The sequence below is a fragment of the Pangasianodon hypophthalmus genome, chromosome 2 (genome assembly GCF_027358585.1).
Source record: "Pangasianodon hypophthalmus isolate fPanHyp1 chromosome 2, fPanHyp1.pri, whole genome shotgun sequence".
Classification (NCBI taxonomy): domain Eukaryota; kingdom Metazoa; phylum Chordata; class Actinopteri; order Siluriformes; family Pangasiidae; genus Pangasianodon; species Pangasianodon hypophthalmus.
In genome coordinates this window covers 12,373,144-12,397,437 of record NC_069711.1, presented here as the reverse complement: position 1 = coordinate 12,397,437, position 24,294 = coordinate 12,373,144, and the positions used below count along the sequence as shown (strand labels likewise).

General features: G+C 38.1%; 1 protein-coding gene across 1 annotated transcript; it reads left to right on the top strand.

Moving 5' to 3' along the window:
• The first annotated feature begins 78 nt into the window (after positions 1–78).
• Positions 79–22,934, top strand: LOC113530111 (immunoglobulin-like and fibronectin type III domain-containing protein 1). Its single transcript, XM_034310679.2, has 30 exons — positions 79–209; positions 1,601–1,654; positions 6,144–6,266; positions 7,326–7,465; positions 13,134–13,233; positions 13,347–13,370; positions 14,327–14,372; positions 14,504–14,693; positions 14,805–14,918; positions 15,037–15,205; positions 15,348–15,620; positions 15,717–15,749; positions 16,194–16,239; positions 16,371–16,560; positions 16,672–16,785; positions 16,905–17,073; positions 17,216–17,488; positions 17,590–18,000; positions 18,125–18,249; positions 18,416–18,557; positions 18,673–18,966; positions 19,059–19,355; positions 19,607–19,786; positions 19,892–20,020; positions 20,189–20,497; positions 20,591–20,676; positions 20,868–21,060; positions 21,261–21,554; positions 21,902–22,228; positions 22,368–22,934. Exons 2-30 carry the CDS (start codon positions 1,642–1,644, stop codon positions 22,370–22,372), a joined length of 4,809 nt encoding a protein of 1,602 aa, XP_034166570.2. The 5' UTR covers positions 79–209; positions 1,601–1,641; the 3' UTR covers positions 22,373–22,934.
• The last annotated feature ends 1,360 nt before the right edge of the window (positions 22,935–24,294 follow it).

The following is a 24,294-nucleotide window of genomic DNA, read 5'->3' as shown; positions in this document are numbered from 1 at the left end:
TGACTCTTTTTTCATTATGAAATATGAATAGACCATGTGCAGGACCTCCTCCTTGATGTCAGCCTCACCCAAATAAAAGCCGTAAACACCCATGACAGCTGACTAACTTTGCTACTTGCTACTCATTCAGTCTACCAATATTTTACTGCTGTAAAAGGAGCAATTGCACTAAAATCTAGGAGTCAAAACTGCGGTACAAGGATTTTAAGGTAAGCCTTATGGTTCTCATCTACAGCTATGCATCTAGGATACTTCCCAGATGACCTAATCACATTTTCTGATCAAAAGTTTCACAAAGTTATCTTTCATACGTTTCATAAAATGGGTTGTTATGCAGATTTGAAAATGAATGAATGGTGCATGGAAAAATGAACCAGGATACCTAACCTACAACAGGAGGAACTACATACTCACAGCAAAGAGGAAAAAATAGATTCAGGGTGCTGAATACGTCTCTTTTTACGTCTCTTTTTTTTCATTGGAGTCAGACTTGAGTGAATTAAACAAACAGCACACGGAGACAATCCTTAACTTCACTGCATTTTTCTGTATCTTCTGTGTATTAACTTTTGGTCAGGCTATTTATATCAAGAACTGAAATGCATGTTGTTGAGGTGCAATTCTCATGAATGAGATCACTGCATGTCCACAGTTTGCATGATTTGATTTGGGTTCATTCAGTCACTAGAACAATATTCATATAAAATAGAGCAAGGAGGTTTTATGTGATGAGCAAGGGTCACAGTGTTCTCTTTTGTCTCTATTTATTTATTTATTTATCTATCTATCTATCTGTCTATCTATCTGTCTATCTGTCTATCTGTTTATTTAATTATTTATTGCTCTTTTAGCAGAGCTGTTACGGCTGCCAGCATATCCCTCATAGTTTTATTAGGTATGTGACCTATCAAAAGCAGAGCCTAAATAGCCGCTGATGCATCGAGAAGGATCTCATAGATCTCATAGCCATCAAAAGCTTCATCGTCAGTTTCATATTACTACACATACAGCATAATTCAAATCAAAATCTCAATGTATCTTTAATGGTTAATTGTTTTGGCGGTCACAGCCTAAAAGTGAGTTCTTTTCTGAACAGAGATAGGTGCTGTAACACCTATCATGCAATAAAAATTCCCACTGAAGCTTTTAAAAACAATTGGGAAAGAATTTTAAAAGAATTGAAAAAAATATAATCATTTAAAATATCAACACCTTGAAGACAGCATGATTAGTTCATGATTTATAAAAGTACTTCAACATCAGATTCCTGCAGAAGAAAGATGGCCTGGTATATTATGTGAACAAGAGGGGTTAGATCACCATGTCCATGTGGTCATTGGTTAAATAAGGCTCTCTATTTCCCTGCCATCATCACACAAGCCTCTTAGGTACTCAGAGACACTGAAGATCCTACTGGATTTGCAATTCTTAGAATCTTGAAATGCAATATTATGCATAAATGCAAATATTATTTCATGAAGCAAAGATTATTTAATGAAGCAAATATAAGGAAAAATGTGTTTTGGATGCTGGTTTATGTGTAAATATGTTATTACTATGGTATATTTTAGTGATCTAATTACCTTTTTTTTATTTTCAGAACCAAGCTAACTTGTTAAACTGAAAAATAAAATTTTAGAGATGTCTACCGGAGGTAAGGTGTTTTTTTTTTTTTTTTGACTTAGCATTATGTAACCTATGGCACAGCTTGTCAACACTGGCCCTGAAGTATCTACTGTCCTGCACATTTGAGTGTTTTCCCTGCTCTAACACAAGCACTACAATTCAAGAATTAGCTGTTAATTAGCCGATGATTTGAATCAGGTGTGTTGGGAGCAGGAAAGAACACTAAAATGTGCAAGACCAGTGTTGTGAATCTGTAACCTACAGCAATCTATAATTTTCAGCACTCAGTATAAGAATGAAGGGCAGAAACAAGGATTGGGGGTAAAATGGGATCCTCGGCTGTGGACTAGTACAACTTGTATTTGAATATCTATTTTCAGTTTCAATGGAAATTAATAAAATAAACAGATATTGTTTTGTTCAACAATTACAAGCAATTTTTTAAAGGTTTCTCTTTTCTATTCTTCTAATCAGTTAGTTTTTGGGTCAGTGTTGTTGCTGTTGTAGCTAAACTGTCAAAAGCAGAAAAATATTTTTTCTGCTTTTGACAGTTTAGCTACAACAGCAGCAACAACACTGTTCCTTTCCCCTCAAGTCTGTGAACACTAGAATACCATTAAAGGCTTTATCAGTCATGTATTACCCCCTTCTTACATACTATATCAAATAAAAATGTTCATATATCTTTATTAGTTTCTAAAATAGATTTTGTTCTAATAGAGTGACTGTGCTAAAAATGTTTGACAAAAGAACTGACAAATAATTTGTAACATCCTGGGGGTATTCCATGAAGCAAGCTAAATCGATAAGCCAGGCTTATTTCAACAAGCCTGGCTCATTTCCATCAATTTCAGCTCCACAAACAAAGCTGATCGTCAGCCCCACAGCATATGCTTTTGGACAAACCTGCTCCATGTCTGATTAGTTCTGAAGCTTGGTTGAGCTTGATGAATTCTATTGGCCAAGCCTTGTGTTCTCGTAGTCCCGCTGGGTGGAAATAATACTCAATAACAATACTCCACCATAGTGCACACTGAACTGAAGTCAGATTTAACAGAAATTATACAACAGTTAATTCTGGTCCCCTAATATGATTGGCGGTGTTCCAAGAGTGCTTATATTTCCTATATCCTCACAGGGACGTTTCACTGTATCACTCTGCTCATTTGTGTTCACCATTTAACATTCCACTAGTGCGAAACAGTTACTACAGTAGTGTTAGCTATATCATCAGCAGCAGACTTGCATAATTTTTACTTAAAATATGAAAGCTCATCAGATAAAGATTAAAAGGAAGAAGGGATGTCAGTTTTACCTGAAGCACCTTTAACAGGAATGTACAAATCAATGTGAGCCATGTAGCGAGCTAGCTGACATGCTATAAAGTGAGTGTGGCTTATTTGGGATCTATTTTCACTAGCAAAGCAAAAATGAACAGAACATTAGGTCATATTGTGTCTGACATACCAACTCAGTTACCTCAGTTACCTCAGTTACTCTATATTAATTTCTTGTTTATAGAACTGTCGTATGAAAGCAATATCACACGAGCAAGAGTGCGTTTACACCAAATATCAGCATGGCTGTGATTAGCACGGCACTCGCCCCGCGGGTTTGTGCCTAATCACAGCTGTGCTAATACTCAGTATAACTGCACTCTTGCTAGTGCTTGAATATAATGTACAGTTTACATAAATATATTTAGTTTCTCATCAAAATGTGATTTCATTGCTTAATGTAAAATTAATTAAAACATATATCTACATTGAATTATGTAGAGAGAATCAATTGACATAAATAACATAAGCTTGAGTGAGTGGTTTTATTCCAGAGCTTTAAAAATATATGATCAAATCATGCTGCAATTCATTCACATGAACCAATGTACACATTTGAATCAAGTAAAGTCAATGATTTTTTTCTTTCAATGCAGTAAAAGCATAGACAGTATAAAACCTAAACATCTCTGAAATGATATGTACAAGGTACACTAAATGAAATCTGACCTTAGATTAGTCCACTTACAAAAAAATAATAAATCCTCAGTTATGTGACTTCGTTATAATCCACTATTTGTACTTCAAGTAGATGAGATCAAGTGTGTGGTAAGCATGTTAATTTTGACTGTAGAATCTATTTATATTGTCTTTCATATTATTTAGATGTTTGTTTGAATTATATGTTCTTACACATTTATTCTGTCGTATATTTTCTGCCATGTTGCCTCTTGAGCTTTGTTAATTGCTGAGGTGTTGCCTTTATTTGCAATAATGTTTTTATGCTCGTCGTATAATTTCATTATAAGTAGCTGTTCAGCTGGACTGAAAAAGCACTCTCATTCGCTGCCATATTGCTATAGCTTCACTCCACTGATAGATCTGTATATATATTGTGTGCGCACACATGAGCCTCATTTGGCCAATTCCAGCTTGAATCAGCGGAGATACTATAAGTTGCACCTGAACTTCGTTGATGGAACTCAGTGAGGCTGGATTGATCTGTTACTCTATGTCAAGTGAGGCTATTTCAAATAAGCCCCAGTTTTATTAGCTCACTTCATGGAATACTCCACTGAACTCAGGAGGTTGTTTAGGATCTATTATCAATACCAAAACACTGCCAAATACCAAAATGGTAGCGCACGCAAGGGTAAAGGTCATGAAAACATAATTGGGCATGAAATACAAAAATCAGAAGGTGATCCAAAGAGTAGTCTGGTACACAGATAAAGGGTCTAAACCAGTGTGTTTAAATACTGTGAAATGGGCAACCACTGTATATTGTCTCTTTTTGTTCATCACTCCCAATCTCATGTCACATCACATTTCCTGTATTTGGGTCGATTCAGTGTCAAATCGCTTTCTCACTGCAATCAAATCACGCTAGAGTTTGTTGGGAACGGTACCGAGACCACCTTACGGTTTCGAAAAACAGTTGTTTTGATCCACACCAGAGTGTGATTGCTGTGTTCTCAGCTGCACAAACAAATCACACTAACGTGGAAAACACACCACGGTTCGATTCAAACACTCTAAACACTGCATATGCAAAAGCAACCTTAAGTTTCCACAGCTTCCCTGCTCAGAGTGATCTCAGGAGAAATCTACATTGTAACCATTTCCACCTGTAGAAAGGTCTGTAGCAGACATTTCACACCAGAACAGCTAGCTGAACCATAACCATAGATCTTGGACAAGACTGGCAGAAATTGCAGTCCCATTGCCTGCTACAGTATTCAAACCCCAAGGCCCAGTGTGTGAGAAGGAAAGGCACTGGATAATAACAAACACCTAACAAGAAACATTATACCATTTTTAACATACTTTTACATGCTGATAACATAGCTAATATGCATTAGCAATATTTACCTTTATAGCATATCAGTTATTGTGATAAAAATGACAAAAAACAGACATGTTAAACTGTCAAAGAAAATCACATGTAATAATTTATGTAAGTGTCTAGCCACTAATATCATGGGCAATATCCAGTTTCAACTGAAGACACCCCATTAGCACAAGCTACTTTGCAGTGAAGCGTGTAGGCTAACATTAGCTTGGGTGTTCATTACTGTTAATAGGTATTATCTTACAGTGTTGTGTATCTCTTGCATAAACCGACTGTAAAATACAGCTATTTACAACTGTAGTGAAATAAATGCAGGAAATGCAGAAACTGCAGTAAATATAATGCAGAAGTGAACATTGAGGTCAGTGGTCAGTTCAGACCTCAGGAGAGCAGGAACTCTTGCTGCAGAGAGGTACTGTCCTTGTATCTAGTGTTACCTTCAAATACCAAAGTGAATGAATAAATCTATTACAACAAATGGTGCAATGAATTTCCCTCACATTTTCTTTCCCAAGAAATAGGCATAGCTGTCACAAACATAAAAAGTATTATTCTTACTGTAAACAGTGGCCTCCAGCAAATCAATACTGGTTTATCGTTCTAATTTTCATATCTATATCTACGTTCATGTGCACCTCATGCCGCAGTTTCCAGTGAAGATGACTTGCCCTGTGGTTCAAGTAGAAAAAAAAAAACCTTTTATTTCTTGTTAAACTGTTTGAAAGCATCTCTCTCCTTCCCCCATTCTCTGTTTAGTGTTCATATACCTAGTTAAAACCATTTTTGAATCATCTAACCATGTCAGAGCCACATAAGAACAGTTAACTGTGCAGTTAGAGTACTTGATGTAAATATGATCTGTTGAAACTGATTTTGATATTAAAATTTTGATATGAATCTATTATTTACTATCAAGTCATTTACTACCTATTAGTTACTAGCACTTAATAGCAATTAAAATTACTCCTATCCATTGGGTGTAATTTACCCATTACTGTAGCAATTTACTGCCCTCTTGTGGCTGACTTGTTGTTTTAATTTTTTTTTATTATTATTATTTTGCATACTGTATGTCATATTGCTAACACAGATTCCTTTTGAATGGTTATTACTTTTCTAAATAAATTAAAAAATGTATCTTCTAACGAGCTCTTTTCTGATGTTAACAGTGGCAATCAAGAAAAGATCCAGAGTACCTGGTGTTATTATTACACAATATGTGGAAAGAATACCACCTGGAAAAAGTACCCCAGATTTCATCAGAAAACCCATGGCTATAAACATTCAGGAAGGTATTCAAACCACTTTTTTCTGATGACATGGAGCAAAAAAAGGCCTGCTGCATGAGAGCTTATTTCACATTTAAATTTTGTTATTTATTATCATGTTCATTTTGGGGTCTCTGGTGGACTAGTGGTTAGGCCCCAGTGCTGTCACTGCTGTGACCCAGGTTCAATTCCTGGCAAGGGAACCAACCATACACTTTTAGTGCCAGTCCCAAGCCCAGATAAAAACTGGGGAGGGTTGTGTCAGGAAGGGCATCTGGTGTAAAAACTGTGTCAAATCATACATGCGGACCAATGATCCACTGTGGCAACCCCTAACAGGAGCAGCCAACAGAAGAAGAACAACAACAACAACATTAGTCATGCTTGTTTTATGCCACTGAATACATTTATTTATATTTACTCAATTAAGAGGATAGATTTTCAGATTTATGGTAACAATGACTTTAAGCTGAAACAAAAACTCTGGTTTTAGGTGTCATGGATATTCTGAAATCGGCACTTGACTACATTACCCATCAGTCCCTGCATGTCACACGACCTTGTCACACGTTTCTCTGAGCACTCACACCTGTTCTGTGTTACCCCTAATCAGCACCCCTACTTAAGTCCTGGTTCTGTACGTTTCATTGTCAAGCTTTTGTTGTTGTTGTTGTGCTTATGCGTTGTCGTGTGTTCCACAGCCTTGCTCATAGTCTGCTCTTTTTTTGCAGACTATGAGCAAGGGTGTGGAACACACAACAATATCCGGTGTTTACGTTTATGGTTCTAGTTTCACGGTTTTGGTTGGTTGTGTTACACTTTTTTCAGTAAAATGAAAAAATATGAGTACTACAGTTTCTAAAAAATTAGCAAAGGTATGAAACAATGAGTCTCACTATGGCTGCAGTCCATCCCTGTGGAGGCATTTCAGACCTTTAAAAAAGAAAAACCTCAAGCCTCAACCTCACCCATTGTTTTGGGCACAATGTCATACGCAAGACCTTTATTTACTTTTGTTTATTATATTCTTAATAAATGGATTTTACCAGAGCAATATTATGATCTAACTTGTCCTGATTGCAGGTAAATCGGCCATTTTCAAAGCAGTGGTGACAGGAGAGCCAGAACCCACCATCACGTGGGCACGTAACAAAGGAGATATCTCTGATCCAGAGAAATACAAAACAAAATATGATGAAAGGGCTGGAGAATACACATTACAGGTAAAATGTTATTGCTTCATTAATTTCAGTCAGGGTCATAGTGAACCTGGAGCCTATCCCAGGAACACTGAGTGCGAGGCAGCAACTGGATTGCTGTCCATCGCAGGGCACCATGCACACACACATTCCCATCTAGAGGCTATTTAGAGTAGCCAATCTACCTACCAAAATTATTTTGAGAGATGGGAGGAACCCAAAGTAAACCCACATGGGCACATGTGAAACTCTGCATAGTCAGTGACCTAAACTCAAGTTTGAACTGGATAACCTAGAACCTGGATCTGTGAGACAGCAGCACTACTCATTGCACCACCATGCCACCTAGTAAAATGTCAGTTCCAGTTAATTTAGTTTGTCAGAGCGGGCTAATTATCATTCACTCACTCACTCACTTTCAGTAACTGCTATGTATATTCTCAGGGTCATAGTGGATCTGGAGACTTTCCCAGGAACACCAGACATGAGGCAGGAATACCCATCCAGTGCCACAATACAAGACAGCAAAGCAAACAAACAGCATTTTAAATCACTGTCCAATTATAACTACCATCAAAATTATTTCTGAAGTGTTCCGAATTTTGTACTTTGCTGTAGGCCGATTTAATGTTTTTTTTTTCCAAAGTCAAAATTTTCAGCATTTTTTCTCTTTTGGACGAAAACCAAAAGTGCCTTTTTTGACCATTTTTGACCAGTATTCTGGTGGCATTTCAATCAATTTTCATCAATTCAATTTTATTTCACATTCGCAATGATCTCAAAAAATCTCCATTTACCGTGACAGAAAGGCATATTACAAGCATCAATCATTCCAGATGCATATCTCAATGGGCTCATCTGTTTTTTTTCTATTAGTGAAAAAGAAAGACTGCTCTTTTGGCATATTTCTGTGCTCCTCTTTTAAAATGCAAAGCTCCTACACTGAATGTGTTTGCCAGGTCTGAAAAAGTCATTTAAATCCCAGCAAACATGCCCGCATTGGCTTTTAAGAGGCAAAAGTTGTGGGCATTGTGGATGAGGGCTAACCCATACAAATCCAATGACACATAGGCCTAATGCAGGTTTTCTCGCCCACTGCAGGGTTTTTTTTGCCATGCCCATAATTAATCCCATGTGGGACCACTGCAGGCTAGCCCAAATTGGCCAAATACCTATTCTACCCATATTGGCCGAATACAGGTTTTCTGTGGGCAGCCCACACTTTGGCATGCCCACACAAATTCCATGCGGGACCACTGCGGGCTAGCCCACATCAGCCCAATGCTGTGGGGCCAGTGCGTGCCAATGTGCAAATCACCAGTGGCATGATGTAGAAATTGTTTCTGTGATATTTTTCATCTCACTCACGCTCCACAGTTTGAATACCTTTGTCTTAGCCAGTCCACCTTCTGGCATTGTTTTGGGAGGTGGGAGAAAACCAGAGAACTTGGAGGAAATCCACATGGACATAGGGAGAATATGCACAGAAACTCCACACAAACAGTAACCCAAGCCCAGGATTAAACCTTGGACCCCAGAGCTGTGAGCCAGCAATGCTACTCACTGCATCACTGTGCCATCCACTGGCTAATTATGCTGAGTTTAAATGTCAGTGACTTTCTCCTTTTTTCAATAATTTTCCTTTTCATTAATTTTTGTTGAGACTGTCTAGGCTCTCTCTTTTTATCCCCAGCCACAGAATACAGGTCCTCCTGGTGGATCCCCAGACATTCCCAAGCTAACTCAACTTTTCCATTACAGTTGAGAACATGCTGTGCTCATTTTAGCTGCTGCTTCTCAATGGATATTTTCGTTTCTCCTCTGTTCAATTCTTCTTTTGTTTTTGTCTTATGTTTGTGTGTTTGATGTTTGTTTTGTCGTCTTTCTTAATATTTTTGGTCACTGGTTGTATTTACTGGTTGCCGGTTGTGATGGACCTTATTTTAAGCAGTGGATTTCCCCAGGCCTTCCGCCATGTGCATGTCTGTGTCTCTGCTCACCATGGACTGAATGCCACATCTGATCACTTTCGGCATGCATGCTACTTGCATCAATGGCAGGGAGCTCAGTGTTGTTCTGAGCAGTCTCGGGGCTTCTCAGGCCTCTGTTCAGCAATGCGTGCTCACTTTGTTTAGTGTGTGCAGCTCTGCAGCTCATTTCAGAGTGGTGGTACCCAGTAGTGTTGTGGCCCTGTGGACCATGTGGGCCGTAGCAGTGTATGCCTTTATGGGAAGCAGCCTTTGGAGGACTCTGCAAACCAGACTGTTCTTTGTTTATCATTATTTTTGTGTTATTTATGTTTTTCCTGTAATTGTAAAACAACCTTGGGTGCGAGAAAGGCACTATATAAATAAGACTAATTATTATTATTATTATTATTACTATTATTATTATTATTATTATTATTATTATTACTAGTGAGATATAATCTCTCCTTTGGGTCTTGAGTCTGCCCCAGGATCCCCATCCAGTGGGACATGTCTGATACAGCTCTACCAAGAGTCAACCAGGGGGCATCCTTGTAATGTGCCCAAACCACCTCAACTCTTAATTCCAAGGAGCAATAGCTCCATTCTGAGGTTCTCCTGAATTGTTTTGCTCCTCAACCAATCATAGAGTCTAAGCCCAGCAACCCTGCAAAGGAACCTCCCTTTTGATGGGTGTACTTGCAACCTTATTCTTTCAGTCACTACCCATGTAAAAAGACAATTTTTGCCATTCAGACTTCATCATTAAATTAACAGAATTTGTGTGCCTTGGAGAACTGATATGGCTGGGTTAATCAAGCCTACAATATATCGTATCAATATCTAATAGTGTTGCACCACCATTCGTCTTCGGTATAGCATTAATTTGCCTATGGACTTCTGCATTTTTGTGATTTTGTTGGGCACCTACTACAAACAGTTCTTTCCACCTCAGAGATAATCTCTGTAATCCAAGGACAGTACAAGTCTTTGAAGCACTGAAAACTGACATGTTTCTGGAATCATTCACTGACAATACCAGTATGCCAGTATGTGTCACTACCCACAGCTTGTGGCCAAAGATGAGGATAGGGGCACTGATTGACTGGTACTCAGAGCTCTTGTTTCACACTGTAACACTGCAGGCAAGGTCTCTCCTCCCATCTGAAGGAATCGGCCCCTCTCTTTTCTAAGGGAGAACCATGGACTAGGACTGGGACTTGGAGGTCCTGATTTTCATCCCAGCCGCTTCACACTCAGCAGCAAACGAGTGTGTCAGAGGTCCAGTTCAGATGGTGCCAACAGAAAATCATCTGCAAATAACAGGGATGTTGCTTCTAGCCCCCCATACTGGCCACCTCTCCAGCCTTGGCTGCATCTTGATATCTTGTCCATGAACACCACAAACAGGCATGAAGATAAGACAAACTCTTGATGGGGTCCAACACCCACCTTAAACAATTTTGACTTAAAATGGAGACACAAGTCTCACTATGCTCATACAGAGACATAATTTGTACACAGCCTGGATAATACTGTACTAGTATTACTCAGAATGCATCCTTCCCACACCACTGGTATCCACCAACACATCCCAGGGTTACCAAGATGACAGGTACTGATAGCCATCTGGCCACAGCTTTTTGCAACTGTCTCTATGATTGAAGACTTGAACGTTTATTCAGACTCAATGCCCTTTCCTCACTCTGTACATGGGAGAAATACTTTCAGGGGTGTGAGTTAAATTTGTTTCTCACTGAAGCTTCTGCCATACTCCCACAAGCAACCCAGAAGGCTCTCTTGGATTTACCAGAATCCAACTCACCACCAAGTTCAAAACATATGTTCTCAAGTCTGATGATACAATCACAAAAACAATCACTGTCATTTGGCCCAAGATGCAATTGTACCAAGTACACTTATGAGCAACTTTGTGTTTGAACAAAGTGTTATTAACAATCTGTGGCTTGGACAGAAGTCTAATTATATTTCCACACCTAGCTGATGCCTATCACCTGTGGGAACTCTGAAGTAGGACAGCTACCACCCCCAATCAAGAGGTTTGGTACCAGAATCCTTACTGTTTGTGGATGTAAGTCTGACAATATCTAATCCATACCTTTTACATACTAACTAAGGCTCACTCTCTGCCAGTGAAGTGCCATTCCACATTCCCAAAGCTAGTTTCCATTCTAAGGGTCTAGTCCATCTAAGACTGTCCATCACATGCCTGCTGCCTGACTTTCATTGCACCTGACCCCCATATAGTAGGTGGTAAGCACAGATGTCTCCACGTCTCCATTTCAGGCTGATTCAACTGGGTTACATGAGTGGCCCAGTCACCAGACGTGTACCTGGATAAGGGATGTAAAAAGACAATTTTTGCCATTCAGACTTCACCATTAAATTAACAGAATTTGTGTGCCTTGGAGAACTGATATGGCTGGGTTAATCAAGCCTACAATATATCGTATCAATATCTAATAGTGTTGCACCACCATTCGTCTTCGGTATAGCATTAATTTGCCTATGGACTTCTGCATTTTTGTGATTTTGTTGGGCACCTACTACAAACAGTTCTTTCCACCTCAGAGATAATCTCTGTAATCCAAGGACAGTACAAGTCTTTGAAGCACTGAAAACTGACATGTTTCTGGAATCATTCACTGACAATACCAGTATGCCAGTATGTGTGCTATGGAACATCATGCTGAAAGTATCCATTGATCTGTAACAATATTCAGCATAGATGTTCTTCAAGTATCATGTGTCCTACTACTGTATGCTCCAGGTAAACACTGCCCACACCATTACACTGACAGAACATTACACTGCACTTATTGCTTCCTATGCCACCAAACAGATCTAAACAGATTCTGTTTATAATGTTTCTCTAACAATGGCCTTTGGAACAATGTACGGAGGTACAAACAATGTACAGGTGGCAAAAAACAAGTACAGCATATCAACAGTGTCAAGCATAGTGATGACGGACTAGTTTTGAACTTAAACTTCTTGTTGATGCTAATATTTGGTAGTAAGTATTGAAATAGTCCACACTCCTCCATCTCCACTGAGATGCTGTGGCAGGACCTGTAGTGAGTTATGCATAACCATATTCCCCCAGACATTGCTGAACTAACACCCTGTTGTTGCCTAAAATCCTCCAAAACCACGTGAGACACTAAACAATAATTGCATACATCATACCTCAAAGTGCAAGAATCAATGGTCAAATTTCCATTCACCAGTTGTAGTCAAACAAATGCTGCAGCAAAGTAACTTCCTTGTGCTTAAAGCTCTGACAGGGTAGGAAGTATAGCAGCCAAACAAAACAGCTAGTTGTGCATGACACATTTCCCAAGACAAAAGATTACCTGTAACATGAAATCATTTAAACAGGCAATACTGAAGAAATAAGAAAATGTCATACTTCTCAAATTATTAATCATACATAAGGCCCAGCCCCAGGTGCTGTTTGGTACTGTATGGTTTTCCAACAATAGTTGAGATCAGCGACCATGACATAGGCTTTCTCTTATAACTGACAACATATGTCAGTCTTAACACTGAGAGATGGCTGTGAGCATGAGCAAAATAAAAAAAAAAAACTGTGAGGTTTAAAACATTAAGTAAATTCCTTTTAAGTGAACACAAATCCTGCAAAATACATTCTTACTCAGTATATACTCAAATATGTTGTTTATGTTTATGTTTCATAACAGATATTAAATGTCACAGCTGACCAAGCAGATACATACAAATGTTTTGCTACAAACACATTTGGAATGGCTCTTTGTACAGCTACGCTTAAGGTTTCTGAAGGTAAGACATAATTTACATTCATAGATTAAAAAAAATTAATAATAATAATAATAATAATGTATCGCAAACATTTCCTTGCATCCCACCTTTATTGTGATCATTCTCTTTTTCAGCTGGATTCGGAAAAAATAGGCCAGGTATGTCTAAGAATACCAGAGTAAATCTGATGTTGTTTAGACATTAAAAGTTCACAAATCAAAGTTTCTCTCTCTCTCGAAGTTAGCAAGACAAATTGCAGCATTTAGCAGATGACATTATCCAGAGTGACTTACAGAAGTGTTTTGTAGTCTTATGATAGTTCACTAGGTTAGGCCATCAAGCTAAAATTCTGTTGAAGGAGGTTAGTACAGCATGAAAAGAAAACACACAAGGCAAGGGATTCTTTCAATGGAAGTGTCATTTCAAGAGGTAGGTCTTTAGTCTTTGTTTGAAGACAGCCAGTGGAAGTTCATTCCACTACCTGAGTGCCAGGACAGAAAAGAGTCTTGAGGGATGATGGGTCCAGTCAAGCCATGTTAGAGCCTTGAAAGGAGCATGGTGCAGAGCAGGGTGTGATAAGTGCCTTAAAGTATGTGGTTACTTGTCTGGTTTTGGCTTTGTAGGCAATCATAAGTGTTTTAAACCTGATGTGGGCAGCTACAGAAAGCCATTGGAGAGAAGGAAGCAGTGGGGTGGTGGGTTCTGAATAATACTTTAGGGCTCCAGAGTTATTTTTTTCAAGAGTGTAATGAAATTACCATAAGGCAAAATTCAAATGATTCGAGAGAATTCAAATGTTGATGTTGATCAGTAAAACAAAATGGCATAGCAAAACCGTGCACTTATATTAAATTATTTTATACACTTAAATCAATTATCTTAAACCTTCAAAAAGTAATCTAAAGATGACAGAAAGTTTAGCCTGCCAAATACACAATGTAGTCATTCAAAACACAATCTGTTTGTATGCAGTACTTAGTAAATTGCTAAACAGCTGAAGTTGAATTAAAAGATAATGGTAATAGTGTTCAGACTAGAAAGTAGATGGCTAGTCTGATAAGTCAGAAAGTAATTTAAATATGTGCTTATTTATTTATTTATTTATTTATTTCAGAACAAAATGAACCTGAAGACTTCAGAAAAATGCTGAAGAAAACTGTGTAAAGTATCACAACCAAATAATTTGGGAATCTACATTTTTTGTTGTTTGTTTCATGTAATATATCTAGATAGCAAAACTCTTTCAAAATATCTTTGTGGAATCTTTTACGTTTCATCACTTTTTGTGTAGAGTTGTGAAAAAGGTTAAAGAAAAACCCAAGAAAGAGGGAGAGGTTGACCCAAAGTTTTGGGAGATGTTATTGAGTGCTCAGAAGAAAGACTATGAGCGCATTTGTCAAGAATTTGGGATCACTGACTACCGATGGATGCTGAAAAGACTTAACCAGTTGAAGAAGGAGAGAGAGGAAGAACAAGCGAAGGTATCAACACCTTTAGACTGTTGCAGTCAAAGATGGATTTGAAGTGTTTAACCTGGTCACTGTACTTTTGCCAGTATTTCTTATTTTTCCATTGTCCTTTATTTTTAACAGTATGTTGAAAAGGTTGAAAATATGAAACCAATAGAGGTCAAACCAAATCGAAAAGCTCAATTTGAACTTGAGATGAAGCTCAAGAATCCCAAGAGCAAAATTTATCTCTACAAGGTGAGAGCCACAAGTTTCTTAAATGCAGTGATGTTTTCTGTAGAGGCTTATGTAGGAGCTATATAAAATCACTCTGTTAGGTGTGCTGTATCTAATTCAACTCATGTATTCTCTGCAGAATGGTGAAATAGTTGACTATGGTGATGGCACCAATGATTCCTTCAAACACAATCTGAAGAAAGTTGGTGATAAATACACATTTACGATTAATAATGTTGGCCCAGAAGATGCAGGTCTATACCAAGTGGATGTTGAAGATGCAACCATGTTTTCAACTGAATTGGAGAGTAAGACTAAGTTTGATCACAGTGTTAAACACGTTAAGGCATCTATTTTCAACTGAATAGTTAATGTTAATTTAGAAATCCGTGGAGCATAGAATGGACTGAAGCAGCATAGCCAACTTGGCTCACTAATTTCTTTCCTCAGTTCCTGATGTGGAATTTGATAGCACTCTGAAGGATGTCACGGTGGTCAAAGGAAAAGATGCTACATTTGAATGTGTATTATCTGATCCTGTGTCCAAAATTACCTGGTGTGCCAATGATACATCCATTGAGCCAGGGGATAAATACAACATAACAGTCTCAGAAGACATGCTTACTCATAGACTAGTAGTAAAGAACTGTAGACCATTGGACAATGGTACCTACACAGTTATTGCTGGAATCAAGTCATCTAAAGCAGCTCTGACTGTGAAAGGTGAGTTGTTTTTTAATATGCCCGTGGGTTTAAAACAAATAGGTAACAAAATTCATTCTCCATATTTTCCATTTACTATGCCTTTTCTTTATCTAGATGATCCAACTGCCTTACAGAAAGGCCAGAAAGGTACAAATAATGCTGATAAGTTGGGTAAGAGCAGGCCAGGAAACTGCAGGGCACAACACCCAAAACAGCTAGAGGGGCTGGTAGTGGTGGATCTAGCCTGGAAGATGGGATTGGAAGAGATGGAATCATGGGAGGTGGAAGTGGGCAGGAGGGGATGGGAAGAGGTGAATTAGGGAAAGATGGGTTGGAGGAAAATGGACTGCTGGGAGATGGTTCAGGCAAATATGGATCTTATACACTTAAGTCAATTATCTTAAACCTTCAAAAAGTAATCTAAAGATGACAAAAAGTTAGAACACGACATCATGTTTAGCCTGCCAAATACACAATGTAGGTGAATTAAAAGATAATGGTAATAGTGTTCAGACTAGAAAGTAGATAGCTAGTCTGATGATTCAAATAGATATTTATTTATTTATTTATTTATTTATTTATTTATTTCAGAACAAAATGAACCTGAAGACTTCAGAAAAATGCTGAAGAAAACTGTGTAAAGTATCACAACCAAATAATTTGGGAATCTACATTTTTTGTTGTTTGTTTCATGTAATATATCTAGATAGCAAAACTCTTTCAAAATATCTTTGTGGAATCTTTTACGTTTCATCACTTTTTGTGTAGAGTTGTGAGAAAGGTTAAAGAAAAACCCAAGAAAGAGGGAGAGGTTGACCCAAAGTTTTGGGAGATGTTATTGAGTGCTCAGAAGAAAGACTATGAGCGCATTTGTCGAGAATTTGGGATCACTGACTACCGATGGATGCTGAAAAGACTTAACCAGTTGAAGAAGGAGAGAGAGGAAGAACAGGCAAAGGTATCAACACCCTTAGACTGTTGCAGTCAAAGATGGATTTGAAGTGTTTACCCTGGTCACTGTACTTTTGCCAGTATTTCTTATTTTTCCATTGTCCTTTATCTTTAACAGTATGTTGAGAAGGTTGAAAATATGAAACCAATAGAGGTCAAACCAAATCGAAAAGCTCAATTTGAACTTGAGATGAAGCTCAAGAATCCCAAGAGCAAAATTTATCTCTACAAGGTGAGAGCCACAAGTTTCTTAAATGCAGTGATGTTTTCTGTAGAGGTTTATGTAGGAGCTATATAAAATCACTCTGCTTAGGTGTGCTGTATCTAATTCAACTCATGTATTCTCTGCAGAATGGTGAAATAGTTGACTATGGTGATGGCACCAATGATTCCTTCAAACACAATCTGAAGAAAGTTGGTGATAAATACACATTTACGATTAATAATGTTGGCCCAGAAGATGCAGGTCTATACCAAGTGGATGTTGAAGATGCAACCATGTTTTCAACTGAATTGGAGAGTAAGACTAAGTTTGATCACAGTGTTAAACACGTTAAGGCATCTATTTTCAACTGAATAGTTAATGTTAATTTAGAAATCCGTGGAGCATAGAATGGACTGAAGCAGCATAGCCAACTTAGCTCACTAATTTCTTTCCTCAGTTCCTGATGTGGAATTTGATAGCACTCTGAAGGATGTCACGGTGGTCAAGGGAAAAGATGCTACATTTGAATGTGTATTATCTGATCCTGTGTCCAAAATTACCTGGTGTGCCAATGATGCATCCATTGAGCCAGGGGATAAATACAACATAACAGTCTCAGAAGACATGCTTACTCATAGACTAGTAGTAAAGAACTGTAGACCATTGGACAATGGTACCTACACAGTTATTGCTGGAATCAAGTCATCTAAAGCAGCTCTGACTGTGAAAGGTGAGTTGTTTTTTTAATATGCCCGTGGGTTAAAAAAAAAAAAAAAGGTAACAAAATTCATTCTCCATATTTTCCATTTACTATGCCTTTTCTTTATATAGATGATCCAACTGCCCTACAGAAAGGCCAGAGAGGTACAGATAATACTGATAAGTTGGGAAATGAGCAGGCTAGGAAGCTGCAGGGCACAACACCCAAAACAGCTAGAGGGGCTGGTAATGGTGGATCTAGCCTGGAAGATGGGATTGGAAGAGATGGAATCATGGGAGGTGGAAGTGGGCAGGATGGACTATCAGATGTTGGATTAGGAAAAGATGGATCTGGAAAAGATGGACTATTGGGTGATGGATCAGGAAAAGATGGATCCGGAAAAAATGGTTTTGAAGTAACTGGACTACAAAAAGATAGTAGCAGTGTGGATGGAGCAGGTAGAGACATGATAGATGGAACTGGAGATACTAAGCATAAAAAGCATCTCAAAGATGGTCAGTTGGTCCCTGACACTAACAGAGGTATGTGTTAAACTCTGGTCTTAATAATCAGCAATGAACTGTGCACAGCAGTAACACAAAAACTAATATCTCCACTATGTAAAAATTAGCAGGAATTAAACTTTTCCTCTGTTCTTATGTCCAGAACCGGAATTCCACTTTGTTAGTGGATTGTCTGATACTGCTGCCAATATTGGAGAGACTGCAGAATTATCTTGCACACTCAGCAGTAAGGATTGTGTTGGAATTTGGTACAAAGATGGTAAAAAGGTGAACCTTTCTAACAGACAAATTATAATTAAGACAACATATGAACATAATGTGTTATGACATTTTATATCTATTTTCTTATAGTACAATAAAAGGCTTTCATTGTAGTACTGTCCAACAGAAACATTTAGCATTTCCTCTTTTTACTTTATGTTCTGTGGGTCAGATGGAATCTAAGAATGGGATTACTATTTCCAAAGAGGGGGCCATTCACAAAGTAATAATGAAGAATTGTCAGGAGGGTAATGCAGGGGTGTATAGATTTGAAGCAGAAGGACGTAAATCAGAGGCCACATTAATTATTAAAGGTAAATACAACAAAGAATAATTTCATATTTTGTTTATCTTTTTATTCAGATCACATAAACAACCATACAGTCTTACAGAAGTGAACTTCTCTCCATTCTCTCCATTCATATTTAGAGCCACCAAAAATCGATGCAGATGCCATGCGTAAGTTCTCAGAAGCTGTCGTCATAAGATCTGGTGAAAATGCAATTTTCAAGCTTCCATTCTCAGGAAAGGAACCAATCAAAGTGCAGTGGTTCAAAGATGAAGCGGAGCTTTTGGAAGGCCCTGGTGTCAGAATTGAGAGTTCCTCGACTCAAAGCCGGCTACTTCTCAATAAATGTCAGCGTAAAGACACTGGAGAAGTCAAAATCAAACTTAAGAACAAATTTGCCACCACTGAGGCTACATCTAAACTCACTGTTCTTGGTATGTTGTAGGTTAACCAGCTTTGTAGATTGTGGTTAAGACAACTAAAATGTAATATGCTTTTTATGATATCTACATTTCTTATTTTCTAGACAAACCAACTCCACCACAGGGGCCTGTAGATGTGGTAGAAAGTTCACTGTCTGCTATTGAATTTAAATGGAGGCCTCCAAAAGATGACGGGGGCAGTCCTGTGACCAACTACATCCTGGAACGTCAGCAGGTGGGACGTAACACCTGGACTAAAATCGGAGAAATCCCTGGACAACCTATCTACAGAGACACAGATATTGACCGTGGCAGGAAGTACTGCTACAGGATAAGGGCTAAGAATTCAGAAGGCGTTAGTGACATCATAGAAACTGATGATATTGCAGCCGGCACATTGGGTACATTTTTAATGTAGAGTTTTTATGTGCTTTATGAACCTTATGAACCTTAACCAACTTAAGGGTTTGTTTTCCTCAGCTAATCAAGGTGTTTCTTTATTAAGAAGACTTGGTGTATCCATTATTTAAAAAACTAAAATTCCATGAGCTGCAGAAAATGTAAACTATGTTCTCAAACATCTGTTTAAATGTTGCTGCTTAGATTAAATTGATGCTTAACCGTTTCATACAGCTTAGCTTGTTTTTTTCAGCTTTCCCTGGTCAGCCTGCTTCTCCAAAGGTGGTCAGTGCTTTCAAGGACTGCATCAATCTAGCATGGCTCCTGCCAACAAACACCGGTGGGGGAAGTATTATAGGATACAATCTGGAGAAACGCAAAAAGGGCAGTAACCTTTGGAGTCAAGTGAACCCTCCAGACGAGCCAATTAGAGGTTTTTTGTCCATTTCATGTCAAGTTGTTCTTATGCATAATTTGCTTATGTGCAATCAATTGTTTTAAGTCACATAAAATGCTTACACATTTGTATTATTTTCAGAGAAAAAGTATGCAGTGACGGATGTGATGGAAGGAGCCGAGTATGAATTCAGAGTGATTGCAATTAACACATGTGGTCCTGGAGAACCTAGTGGCCCCTCTGACTGTGTATTTGCAAGAGACCCCCAGAGTAAGATTGAACAACAGCAGATTTTGTTAGGCTTTTTAATCTAACAATTAGATTTTTCATGTTTCCTGTCTAGACAACAGACTTGAACAACAGACTTTGTTAGACTTTCCAATCTAACTTTTAGATATTTCTAAGATTCTTGTCAATCGACTACTTTTCTCACTGCAGAGCCTCCAGGGAAGGTTAAAGATCTCAAGGTAACTGGTTCTAGTTACAACACTTTGTGCCTGGCTTGGACTAAACCAAATGTGGTGAATGGAGTGGAAGATGAAGTAAAAGGGTACTTTGTGGAAATCAGACCTACAGACCAAATTGAATGGATCCGCTGCAATACGAATGCCATCGCCCAAACCTCTTTCACTGTAACTGGTCTGAAGTCCTTGGCCACGTACTGGGTAAGAGTGATTGCAACCAATGAAGGAGGAGAGGGGCATCCACAAGTGTTTGACAACTACATCACTGCCATGCCTCCACCTGGTAGGCATAAACATTGTTCAACTTTCTTAGTTGTTTCTTTAGAAAATGTACCTTAATTTGACATTTACAGTAACATTTAATTTGATTTTGCAGTGAAACCAAGATTCACTGACCGCAGGATGAAAAATTTAATGATTGTGAAAGCTGGAAACACAGTCCGGGTCACCATATGCTTTGAGGTACTATACTTCATAGGCAGTGATTGATAATCACAAACCTGTAGAGGTCAAGTGTAGCTTGAAACCATATATTATTGATGCATTTTGGTCTCTGTTAAAAGGGTTACATAAAATTTTTAGAAAGCACCATAAAAATGGTTGCATTATTGAATACTATCATTCAGGTTTGCTATTATTATTTTTACTTGCAGGCTTCCCCTTTACCAGATATCACTTGGCTGAAGGATAATGTGCCTGTGGCCAAACATGTGACAATTACTAATTCTGAGAAAGTTTCCCAGCTGCTCATTCCGACATCCGATCGATCGGACAGTGGCATCTACACTATCATTGTCAAAAATGTGGTTGGCCAGGAAACCTTCAGTGTAGACATTAGAGTCACTGGTAATATAAATAATCATAAATTTACCGTTGCTTCTTCAGCAATTTCATAAAAAAGTTTAGCCTCTGTGGAAATAAATTAAGTTCTTCCAGCTGTACTCTGTAGATTGAATGTGTAAACTTACTCCTGGTGTCATATTACTTGCAAAGATTTAACCTTGAATGTGTTCAATAATTATACTGTACAGTTTAAAATTTTTCAGATGAGCCCAAGCCTCCAGGCCCAGTGCAACTTGAGCAGAATGTTGAGGGAACATTAACTATCACCTGGACTCCATCTCCTGATGAGAAACGAGATGACCGGCTCCACTACATGGTGATGAAACGAGACTCTGTTAAACAGACCTGGTGGACAGTAGCAGATCACCTCTTCAACCACAGATTTACCAATGTTGTTATGCAGGGGAGAGAGTATAAGTTCCGTGTATATGCTAAAAATGATATGGGGATGTCTGAGCCGTCTGAGTCTCCCACATGGGGAGCTGCTAAAAAGAAAGGTTTGGAAATATATGATTTTTTAAAGATATTTTTCACACCAGTACTTCTGGTTTTATCAAATCTGATTCATATATTAGTTAACCACCAACCAGAAAATTTCAAACCATTCACAAACCATTCACAAACCAATCACTACAATAAGGAATAAATAACAATAAGTAAATTTCTGACACTGCATCCTATTTAAGATCAGCCCTTGCCTTCACAAATTAGTTCAGACATTTCGCTCTTTGAAGTGTCGCACCATCAATACCAGAGGAACAATTCATGGACCAAAAACAGATGCATTTTGTGCTTTTCCACATAATCAGAATCATGTACTAAATGCTGTTTTTCTTCTCTCAAGGTAAACTGATACTAAACCAACCAGAACCAAAGAAATTGAACTTTCAGTCAGCCCCCAAATTCACAGTGCCTCTGAAACTGCATGTAGCTCCAAAGGGCTATGAATGCTACATGAGCTGTGCTGTGAGTGGCAATCCAACTCCTCATGTTACCTGGTATCACAACAATGTTAGCCTCAACACTAATACCAATTACTACATCTCCAACACATGTGGAGTCTGCTCCCTGCTCATTCTGATGGTGGGCCCCAAAGACACCGGAGAGTTCAAAGTTGTGGCAGACAACTCTCTGGGCCAGGCTGAGAGTTCTACCAAGCTCACAGTCAGAGGTGTGCTTCTGGATTAAAACAGAACAGAAAGATATTTAGAACAATATTTCTGTTATTGAATATTATGTTTCCAAAGATGCTGAGTGAGTGGTTGGTGACCAAGCTAAGTACTATTTTCTTTTTCTTTTTTGTCTACCAGAATGAAAAAAAAATCATCTGTTGCAACAAGGACAACAAAAGCAAGAGTGCCTGGATCAAAGCAAGCTGTACTCAATACTAGTGGTACCACAATACCACTTCGTTTTCAGAAAAATGATTTTGAGAAAATTCTATGAGTCTGAATAAATTGTGTGCTTTAAGTACTGAAATTAGTCATTTTAGTGGAATATTCAACAATAGGATAAACATTAAGACAAACTGATATTACCTAGAATAAAGTAATCTACTAATTGTTATTTGATTTGGTATGTGACAATGTTTCTGTCAGCCTTGAAGACTTATTTTCTGGAATGCCAATGTCTTATTTGTTTTATTTTGAACTGAAACAGCTCAATAAAGTGGAAAAAAATAACAAACTCTCCAATTACACTTTAAAAGCTATTGCACCTTGCAGCATCATGAAGTAAAATGTAAACATCACAACTCACAATTAGATGACACTTATTTGCTAAGAGGATAGTATAATTCGCTTCACATTATAGTTGTGCAGGGTGGCATGGTGACTCAATGGGTAACATTGCCACCTTACAGCTCCATGGTGCCCGGTTTGATCCTGAGCTTGGGTTACTGTCTGAATGGAGTTTAACATGTTCTCTCTATGCCTGTATGTTTCTATGTTTCTCTGGGTTCCCCAGTTCCTCCCACCTCCCCGAAACATGCCAATAATTGAATTGGCTATACACTAAATTGACACAAAAGACCCAAAACAAATGGGCATGACAACAGCTATTTTTACTAATATCAGCAATGTTCATTTGGTCAGAGCAGACTAACAAAGGGAAAACATTCACCTATAAAGCTTTTGGCCCTGAATCTGTAGGTGTGGTTTTGAATCAAATCACTGGGTATCCATGTTTTTTGTTATCCCCTTATGTTTAGTATCAAAATCAGTAATCTACACTGGGCTGACCTGTTTCAGGCCAGTTTCTCTGTCTCTTTGATCACCTTCACATGTCATCAAATTTCATTTTTATATGTAAAACACCTCAGGAATCCCGACTCTCTCTCTCTCTGACACCCACACACACACACACACACACACACACTTATCTATTATTGTGAAGACCTTTAATAATAATGACATTATTAATGCAACTAATTAACATTCTCTACACCTAACCCTAGCTCCAGTAATTAAAAGGAAACCTCTAGGCTCTTTTAGATGTCAGAAATGTTCTCCCCATGTCAATGTGGGTTTCCTCCAGGTTCTGTGGTTTCTTCCACAGATTTAGGAGTTAGTGTAGTGTATAGTGTAGATCAGATTAAAATACATATAGATCAACAAAATACAATATTTTTAGTCTTCTGAAAAGAATTTTCCTCAGTAAAATATTAAATGAAACACTAATTACATGTAAAAAAAATCATTAAATGTATTTAGCTTAAGGACTTTTGAGGGTAGTTTGTGTTTCTCTACAGAGGACTGGCAGAACAAAAACACTATTAGGAAACACTGTTGAAAATGTTGAACCATACACATTGTGACTGAGTGAAGACATGGCTTGATATATTACTAAATAAAGTGGATATAAAAAGTCTAAACACCCCTGTTACAATTGCAGGGTTTTGTGATGTAAAATAAATCATATCAGACCTTTTTCCACCTTTAATGTGTTGTACTAGCAACCAACAAAATAAAAAGTTAAATAAATCGAAAAGGAAAAAACTTACAGTAACATGGTTGAACAAGTGTGCACACCCCTTAACCCCTTAGCTAATCTTTTGTTAAAGCGTGTTTTACTTGTAACACAGCACTCAGTCTTATTAGCTCTATCACATTGCAAGGGACTCTCCTGTGCACAGCCCTCTTCAAGTAATTCTACAGGTTTTTGACAGGATTTAAATCTGGGCCATTACAAAACTTTGGTCTTCTTCTTCTGAAGCCATTCCTTTGTTGACGTAGATTT

Coding starts and splice junctions, on each gene's coding strand:
- LOC113530111 (XM_034310679.2), top strand. Junction 18,250..18,415: donor GGTACAAAGATGGTAAAAAG/GTGAACCTTTCT, acceptor TCTGTGGGTCAG/ATGGAATCTAAGAATGGGAT. Junction 20,021..20,188: donor ATTTGCAAGAGACCCCCAGA/GTAAGATTGAAC, acceptor TTCTCACTGCAG/AGCCTCCAGGGAAGGTTAAA.